The sequence below is a fragment of the Taudactylus pleione genome, unplaced genomic scaffold (genome assembly GCF_031769625.1).
Source record: "Taudactylus pleione unplaced genomic scaffold, aTauple2 ptg000055l, whole genome shotgun sequence".
In the NCBI taxonomy this organism is placed as follows: Eukaryota; Metazoa; Chordata; class Amphibia; order Anura; family Myobatrachidae; genus Taudactylus; species Taudactylus pleione.
In genome coordinates this window covers 11,826,797-11,836,563 of record NW_028284457.1, presented here as the reverse complement: position 1 = coordinate 11,836,563, position 9,767 = coordinate 11,826,797, and the positions used below count along the sequence as shown (strand labels likewise).

General features: G+C 39.8%; 1 protein-coding gene across 3 annotated transcripts in view; it reads right to left on the bottom strand.

Moving 5' to 3' along the window:
• Positions 1-2,586: 2,586 nt before the first annotated feature.
• Positions 2,587-9,767, bottom strand: part of SNCA (synuclein alpha) — an 82,312-nt gene continuing 75,131 nt past the window's right edge. Inside the window, exons 6-7 of one of the 3 annotated variants that reach the window (XM_088464430.1) lie at positions 5,905-6,047; positions 2,587-5,576 (exon numbers count right to left, since the gene is read on the bottom strand). In XM_088464430.1, the coding sequence (XP_088320556.1) occupies positions 5,519-5,576; positions 5,905-6,047 (201 nt within the window). In that variant the 3' untranslated portion in view covers positions 2,587-5,518. The remainder of the gene's footprint in view (positions 5,577-5,904; positions 6,048-9,767) is intronic. The other 2 variants (XM_088464432.1, XM_088464433.1) reach the window with 2 other exon arrangements.

The window sequence follows — 9,767 nt, the reverse complement described above, 5'->3', positions numbered from 1 at the left end:
TGATATTGTAAGGCAATTAAAATTACTCTCTGTATTGTATGGTGATAACAATATGGTGGTCACTGATGCCCTCTGTATTTTATGGAAGTCACTGTGATGTTTTCTCTATTATATAGTGGTCACTGATATTCTCTCTATTATATGGTGATCACTGTGATGTTCTCTGTATTACGTGGAAGTCTATGGGATGTTCTCTGCATTACATGGCAGTCACTATGATATTCTCTGCATTATATTGCCGTCACTGCGATCCTCACAACAAATACTTTATCTCTATGGGCCATATTCAATTAGGCTGCGAAAAGCCGTTATAAGTCTTTGTCAAAAACCGGGGATAACTTTTCACCATACAATAGTTGGTGATAAAAAGTGCAGAATTGGGGTTTTGGGGTGCAGAATTAAAAAAAAGAACCCTGCACCCATTGGAATGTCCCCTAAAAGTAATCTGTGTCAAAAAACTTTTAAAAAGTACCATAGGACAAAAAAAGTTGGAGGACAATCTTATAAACCAGCGAAATAGACTTGGAGGACACCCCAAATATGCTGCGGGTGTTTTTGGTTGCAGCAGGTGGATTTTTGAAGAATTTTTAAAGTTCACTTAAGAAACTGCTTGCACCCATTTTCATGTACCCCAAATTTGATGGGATTACTTTTTTTTTTTTTTAAATGAAGCTAAATGCTATTCTTCACCACTTTTTAAAAGGAGCATTAAAGCACCTGTATAGACCATTTAAAAACCCTAAATACCTTTAGCAGGGCTTTTCGGGGGTACCCATAGTGATCCCCCATGTTAGTGCATCTTTTGGGGGTTGACAGGCGGAATTCCCCAAAAGTGACAGGACTTTTCGCTACTAACTTTTCCACCAGGTCCCGTTTTGCCGGTTACAATTTGAATACGAGATACGCAGGCACTTGCCCGATACTTTATCCCCAACAAAAGCTCAGATGATGGTGAAAAGTCCGGCAACTGACTTTTCACCTCTAATTGAATATGGCCCTATGTAAGGTATGGTGGTCAGAGTGATATTTTCTGCATTATATGGTGGTTGCGAAGATTTGGATTCTTTCAGATCAATCAGCACAAAATTAATGCTATAAAGATTTATTTAACTCCAATAGGCACTTCAGGTGAATAGTGTAGACTCATATATAAGGAAAACATCCTCACAGGTAGCAGATAGTAGTCCACAAGAATAACATTCAGCAATGCAGGGTCCTTGGTAGACCACTCCAGCAACAGTATTATCTCTGCCCTCTGGCCTCTAAAAATTAACCCCTGCCCCACAGTAAAACTCTTCATACACCAAATTGAAGAGGCAGATCCCTGGTCTAATCCTGGGGCATCATTGTTTGGTGTTGTTTAAAGGGGACATTACTTTCCCAGGCAACCACCTGCTGGAGGCGGCATGGTGAAACAATGAGCTTCCTTGTTTGAGGGCAATGGGAGCTTTAATATAGTACTTTAGTCTCAGATTATCTCCAGCAGAGGGGAAATGTAACCTTTTTCATGCTTTTTATGCATGAATCTCCCTTCAGGCACTAATAATTTCCTGACCCAGAAATTGCCACCGTGACTACCCCCAGATCTATATATAAATATCAAATAATACAGTGTAAAGACATAGCCTTGTGTGCAGTAGTAACAGGTTACACATTGCATATGTCTCTAGTACCCACCTTTTGCACATAGTGTTCCCCAGGATTCAGCCCGGAGCTTCATGCATACTCCATTTTGTATCTAAATCCCCACATGGCTTTTTTTAAAACAAACCAGCAGCCTGCAAGTGGAACAAATACATTCGTAATAGCTGCTGTAACCTTAAAACATGGTAATGATATTATTATATTGCCACTTATTGTCATAGACCACTCACTGCCCCTTATCCCACAGGATATTATGTCCAACCACTTTGCGCATTTCCCAGTGGTACTTTCATTACTGTATGTCCTGGTTCCGTCTTCTTTTTACAGTGGTCATATAGGTAGGGGGTGTAATGATGTGGGGGGCTGAGTCTTAGTCTCAGGTGACAGAAAACCTAGCCTCACCCCTAAATTTATATAACTAGTAATGTGGCAACAAAGGCATTTTGTTTTTCAAATAAAATAAAACAAAATGCAGTGTAATTTTCATTGACAATGTTAACAAGGCTGTAGCTTTTTTAACCTTATGATAGGATGACCACACGCTGTGGGTCTACTTGTTATAGTGTGACCAGCCTATATGAGTGTATCTTTGTTAAAAAAATACAGTACAGTATTTACAGTGTACAGTACATATCTGGAAACGTGCAGCTGAACATAGACATACAGTAAAGACATACTTTTGCAGATTTTGTGCTTCCCCCTCGGGACACAAAATTGCAGCCTACTCTGATTGAAGCTCAAAATGCTGTAGAAATGATATATTGTAAAGTACAAAAAACCTGCAGATTTCGTGATATACTGTTAATGTCTCATCTCAAATTTCTCAAATATCTACATTGCCTTATAGAAATAAATTACAATAAAAACAGTTTATGCAACCACACTGGTGACATTTATTTCTTTACGAATTACATAACAATTGTTAAATTACAATAATGTACAGATTGATAAGATTAGCAATGCATATTTTTTTCTACTTTAAAATTAAAAGGATTGTGGTATTTATTCCATAACTGTTTACTTAAAAAAATAAATGTACACAAATATTTTGTTTTTGTTTCTTTGTTTTTTTTTATATTTATCACTTTTCAGTTCAACAATGACAAAGGAGCTATCCATCCCATAATCTTTTAATTCATCAGGCATTAGCTGAATAATTCACAAACAGTAATTTCATTCATCCTGTACATTAATCCCATTTATATGAATTTACAGCATAGATGCTTCGAGAATAAAAATTTCGATATATATCACCGGTTATCAATCAGTGATATTTGTAGCACCAGGTACAAGTTGTACTCGAGCTTGAGTACTACCTACACCAAGATGGCCAAGATGTTGACCACAGTCTACTGCAGTGGCATCTGTAATTGCCTGCCCAGAGCAAGTGCATTGAGCACTGGCTCCAGTGTCGAGAGCAGTCCACACCAGACCCGGCAACAGGAGAGGATCTCTGTCCTAGTTTTTTGTATCTTTGACGTCATGATGGTGATGGAAATAGCAGTAACATGAAGAGGAACTAGCAGGCCAGGCAGTTAGAGGAACTTCAGACAGAAGGTGAAGAATAGGCTGGAGCAAACTAAAGGTTCAGGGAGGTTATGAGGCTAAAGACACAGGGGGACTCATGGGTTCATGATACTGGAGACACAAGAGGAGGGTTAAATTTGATGGAGACACAGGAAGAGTCATGACGCTGGAGAGACACAGGGGGTGGTCATGAAGGTGGGGTTTTGCGGGGGGGACATGAGGTTGGAGATAGATAGACAAGGTGGCAAAAGGCTGGGGAGAGACAGGGAGCTTGAGGATGAAAAGAGATAAGGAGGCATGAAGCTGGAGAGAGACAGGGGGCTTGATGCAGGAAAGACAGAAGATTCTGGTCTCCAGGAGCCTGGCTCAGTGTGTTGTCAGTTTCCTTTTCCATTAGCTGTAGGGGCAATTGGGATAGGTGATGGGTGAGATTTGGGGGGTAGAATTATAGCCTGCAGAGCAGGCATTGACAAGTTTGTGGAGGGGGCAGTGAGAAGTCTGTGGAAGGAGCAGTGAGATGTCTGTGGATGGGGTAGTGAGAGCTATGTGGAGGGGCAATATGCTATGTGGAATACTGTAAATGTCACATATATTTACATGTTTATAATGCATACTTTCTGCAAAGTGGTACTTGATTTATTCCCATAGTCGCTATATGGTATTAGCCAAAAGAAATGGTTGAGAACCCACAGTGTATATCAATATCTAGATCTCAGAAAATGAGAAGAGGAAGAAGACATACTATAATGCCACAGAACAGTTTGGTTTTGTTTCTTTTATAAATTGAATTGAGCATATATAGAACTACTGTCTGTAGCATTTTTCATATCATAATAATTTTTTGCTTAAATACAAGACGTTTTCATAGGAGGCGCAGCAATACAAAAAGCAGCAATTTCTAAAATATAACACCTGGCCGATTAGCATTGTGCTTTTGAAAAATACTCAAACTTCCCATTTAAAAGTATTAGCTACTACCAAGTATATACATAAATACTTACTAGGAAGAGATGGGTGAATGAGTCATTAGATGGATTAGTCGTGAAGTTAAAATTGTTGCTTAACATACAGTAAATGTAAAAATTGTTATGCTTGTCTTCTTAACAATGTCTGGCTGAGCATGTTTCCCCTTAGTATGGTAAGTAATCTTTGCTCATTTTCTGCGCACTTCTATGGGGAGGGGGGAGCAGAATGAGCACAGATCCATCACTGGGGAGTGCCTCATGACCGTTCTGAAAAGGCCCTGTGTAGCCAATAATTGAATTGCCTTCATAGAATGCAAAGCTACAAACAACAATATGTTACAACAAATCTCCAAAACACACATGGTGAAAATGCAAAGCTATATCAATGATTGGTTATATTAGCCAAATAATTTGTTATTAACTAATATATTTTAACTACTTTGTTTGAATGGAAAGTTTGGCTATCTATCTTATGCCTTGTGTGTAGCTCATTACATGTTTTGTATGTGATTGTTTAACGCATAAGCACGCAATAAGTACTTATCCTTATGCCACCTGTAAGCTCGAGCATGACATGTACTTTTGTTTGTACTACCTGCCTGCTGTTATGCCTGATTGTTTTCATCAATTTATTATCCTTCTATTTGTGCTCATTTATTTGTTATTATGCTTAATTATAATCATGTTCTTGTGAGTCATGCTGTGATATTTTATGGAGCATTATAAATGAACAAAGATTATGATGATAATTGATTCATTAAAAATATATTAATGACATATATTAGTGCTCATTCCATCATGCATACCCACATGTACACTATTACCCTATGTCACCTGTTCCACTTTAATATAGAACCAAGAGTCTACGTTTGAATTAAACTTTATCATTGTTAAATGTAAATTATATCATTTAAAATGATTAAGAAATACAAACAAATGAAAAACATGCCAGATCTCTATTTTAGTTTGATGCATATTTCATGCTTATGTTAGAATTTCTCGATAGTTAGAAACAGATTTCACAATATAGTACATAAGACAGTAAATAACATACTGTATGCAACTTACAAAAGTGTAGGAAAATAGAAAGAGTACTAAATCACTCAAAAACAAGTAATAATACATGTAGAAAGTAGAAGGTGTTTTTGTTTAATTTTTTTTTTAATTTGAAGCCACAACATTCATAGCACAAAATACCCCACTCATTGCTGACCATTTCAGTATGTTGGAATCAGCTAACCTGAAACCAAATCATGTTTAGTGACTCTTCTTTTTTCATCACTTATGGAAGACTTCCATATACAGTAAAAAAAAAAACAGTAAATAAAATCTGAGGACTAGGTACATTGTACATTGGAATGTATTATGATCAGTAGATTATTCTATGTTGTTGCCACTTGCTCACAATCTTCATGCTTCAGGATCGTAATCTTGGTACTCCTAGACAAATCATAAAAATGCAGTAATGTTAGGATACCGACAACAAAATGTTTGTGTCTGCAATGCAAATAACTTTTTGTACTTTATAGTTCTACACAATTTTCTGTAGAATAAAAATGTAATTCATGAAGTTGTTGTCACCCAAGCAGTTTATTACAGCTCCTCTACCAAATACATTATCAATAACAATAACACTCTGTATAAATAAATACACAAGATATAAATGGCATAAAAATTGGTAAGCAAGAACGGCCAGCTGATCAGTAAAACCAGTTCACTTTGAATGATGGCCCAAACAACAATGGCACAGAGGTAAGAGGTTTCTTACTTCCATTCCAATAACGCGTGCAAGGCCCATGAGGTGGGATAGCACTGCACTGTTGACTCCAGTAGGGTGATATACTGTAGAAGGGAAGCATATTGCATCAGTGTTGGAAGATGGCTACTGCTCTGCCGTTTCTTACCACCAATCTGACAAAAAAGACAAACAATAAAAATGGGACGGAGGAAAATTCAGAGAAGAAGCTGTTCTACATCCATCCACTATAAACTAACAAGACACACTGATAACTCAAGTTCCACCTCTCTGCAGCTATACAGTAGGACTATCAAAACTGTCACCACACATCCACAACAAAATGCAGATTACAATGTCAAAATGTAATTTAGCACATTATATGCAACAGCCTTGGTCTATAAAGGATATCAGGCTTCACTCAGCGCTCCATTTTTCATTTAGAACTGCCATGGCTTTTTACTGCAAAATGTCTTAAGAGGCAGATTAAATATAGATAAAAAAGTGTAGCATTATCGTTATTATACATAAGGCATAATGGGGGAGATGTACTAAGCTCTGAAAAGTGATAAACTACCAGCCACTCAGCTACTAACTGTCATGTTACAGGTTGTGTAGAAAAATAACAGTTAGGAGCTGATTGGTTGGTAGTTTATCACTCTCCACTATATAACTTTCCAGAAAAATAGTTATGAATGGTAATTACATTTACAACTTTACTGGGCACCTGTGTTAGGTTCTCTTTGAGTATTTCAAGCACAACCTTGGAAAGACAGAAGGAAAATTATTTTTTCTATAAATGTTCTCTAGCCATAATTAACATTTAAGAAGCATTTAACTATATAACTATGGTACCAAAAGTAATCCAATCTGTCATACACACAAATAAACATCTATATGTACAGTACTAGCTGAAGTATTGCATTGCCCGGGTTTAAATCTTCAAGTTATTAAGTTTTATTATGTGATGTCATCCAAATCCATCCAGTGGAAGGCCCAGAACAGGCTCCCTGGTTCAAAGTTCTGCCCAGCGCACTCCACCTTGAGGTCCGACTGGGACCCCAACCACTCCATTAGACATTCCAGCTCAATTTGCCACCCCTCTGTGAAGTTTTTACCCAAATCCATCCAGTGGAAGGCCCAGAACAGGCTCTCCAGTTCAAAGTTATGCCCAGCATATACCAACGGGAGGTCCAACTGGGAACCTCAACCCCTAGTATGTCTTCATGGATCCAATGTTACTACTCTGAAGTTTTTGTCTAATTTATTTGATGTTTTCCAAAAATATTCAGTAGAAAGTACAGAACAGGCTCCCTGGGTCAAATTTCTTCCCAGCGTTCACCAACAGGAAGTCCAACAGGGACCTCAACCCTCTAGTATGTCTTCTGGGATCCAATGTTACCACTCTGTGAAATTTTCATACAAATCCATCCAGTGTAAGGCTCAGAGCAGGCTTCCCTGGTCAAAGTACTGCTCAGCATACACCAACAGGAGGTCTGACAAGCACCTCAACCACCTAGTATGTCCAATGTCACCACTCTGTAAAGTTTTTGTACAAATTCATATCATGGAAAGTTCAGAACAGGCTCCCCTGGTCATAGTTCTGTCCAGTGTACACCAACAGGAGGTCTGATTGGGATCTCAACCCCCTAGTATGTCTTCTGGGATCCAATGTTACTACTCTGAAGTTTTCATCCAAATCTATCCAGTGGAAGGCTCTGAACAAGCTCCCCAGGTCAAAGTTCTGCCCAGTGTACACCAATGGGAGGTCTGGCCAGGACCTCAACCCCCCTAGTATGTCTTCCGGGATCCAATGTTACCACTCTGAAGTTTTCGACCAAATCCATCCAGCGGGATGGGGACCCTAACCCCCCTAAAACCTGGCCAGGATCCAGCTGGACAACCTTGCATTGGTTTCATCCCAATCGGTGCAGACGTGTCCGAATGCAAAACTGGACAGACAGACAAACAAACAAATAATCAAACAGACAAACTCATTTTATATATAAGATATGGTATTTCAAATGTTTGTAATTTAATTACAAATGTTATCAGATGTACTTATTGCTATGGGCAAAATCAAATTGCATATCAATACAGTAGCTTTTGCCTTTGTATGAGAATTTCAAGGGCATCAAGAATATGAAATTCATTGTATTGAGTTATGTATACAACATTAAATGAAAATCCATAAATAGTTTTTACATAATTTAATTGTAAATAGACAATAATAAAACTAAGATTGACTCAAAGAGGAAAGCCATGCAATAGGAAAACAATTATACCTTCATCTGTTAATATTACATTACATTAAAAGGAAGGTAAAAATATAATGTTGTGTGTCTATTATATGAACAAGAGTCACCAAGGTAGTACAGAACATTGAGTATAAATATGGGCTTTACACAAATATATTAGGTGTTTTTTTATGTCAATTTTTATGCTTAAATATTTAGTTGGAATTATACTCAATTTTACTCAACTGTTATATGCAGTGGCAGAACTAGAGAGTGGTGGGCCCAGGTGCAAGAATATGCTTTGGGCCCCCCCTATGCAGGGCCCCACGTAGTGGTGCCCCTTATATAGTGCCCACAGTAGTAGTCCCCTGCTATGCAGTGTCCCCAGTAGTATTCACCCCTTTGTGCAGTGCCCCCAGTAGTAGTCTTGCCTATGGGCAGTGCCCCAGTAGTATTCTGCCTATAGAACAAACACACAAAACCCCCCCAAAAAAATATTTACCTGATTTCCCGCTCCTGCACTCGCCGCTGTCAGCTCCTCTGTCCTCCCGACCCGCTCTCGCTCTGCAGTATGGGAGAGACGTCATGAGGTCTCTCCAATCACCCACTGTGGGAGCCGGAAGGCAGAGCTCATGAGTGAGTTCTAGCCCAGCTCCCTCTGTGGATGCAACAGCCAATGAGAGTCTGTCTGAGTTGCCAAAACAAACACACCGCCTCGTACTACCCGGGGCCGGCAGCGGCGTTTGTTGTGTAGTGCATACCACACTCACTGCGGGGCCTGGGGGACACTGGCGGCGGGTGCAGCGGCGCTGTCGGCTGCAGAGGCTATGGGCCCCTGTACCACAGCGGGCCCCAGTGCAAGCCACCAGCTGCACCGCTGCTAGTTCCGCCACAGGGTTTTAGTGTTACTGTTCATTATTCTAGATTATTTTTTCACACTACAGCTGTTCATCAATAAAATCACTTTGAACATTAATTAATATTTGAACATTACTTTCTGGTTATTGTAGTAATATAGTAAATATATATTTATGGATAATTGTTCAATACTGTGTAGTAAATAACTTTTTATTTGAGATTTAATTTTTTATTTCACGAGAACTGTTGCTATATTGCAAATGTTGTTACAATTTTGTGTGGATTATTAATATATCTCCCTGAAAAGTATTTAGATCATTTATAAAGGCTTACTCCACTGGAAAATTATTTTGCCTAATAAAATCTATATGTTGGGTACTATAACACAATGGATTAACTCCTGATAAATGTTGCTAAGGAGTCAGTTATTCACAATATCTGCCTATAGGTGCCCAGGCCCGCCGAGAGCCGCGGCGGGCCCGGGTAATAGGGGGCGTGGCCTAATCACGGGAGGCGTGGCCACGCCCCCTTCCCCCCCCAAAAAAGATTTGCAGCGCTGCGTGCTGGGGAGGGGGGCGCTCTAGGCCCCCTCAGCCCTGCTCAAAGCCGGGGGGGGTGCGATCAGTGTGATCGCACCCCCCACAGGCATAGGAGACTGCTGTGGCTGCTGCTCAGCAGCCACAAGCAGTCTCCACTGCAGCTCAGCACACGCTGTGTGCTGGGCTGCTGTGAGGGAGGGGGAGCGGCGCCAGACCCGGGCCCCCGCCGGGCCCCCCAGGAAGCCCGGGCCCTGGTAATCTG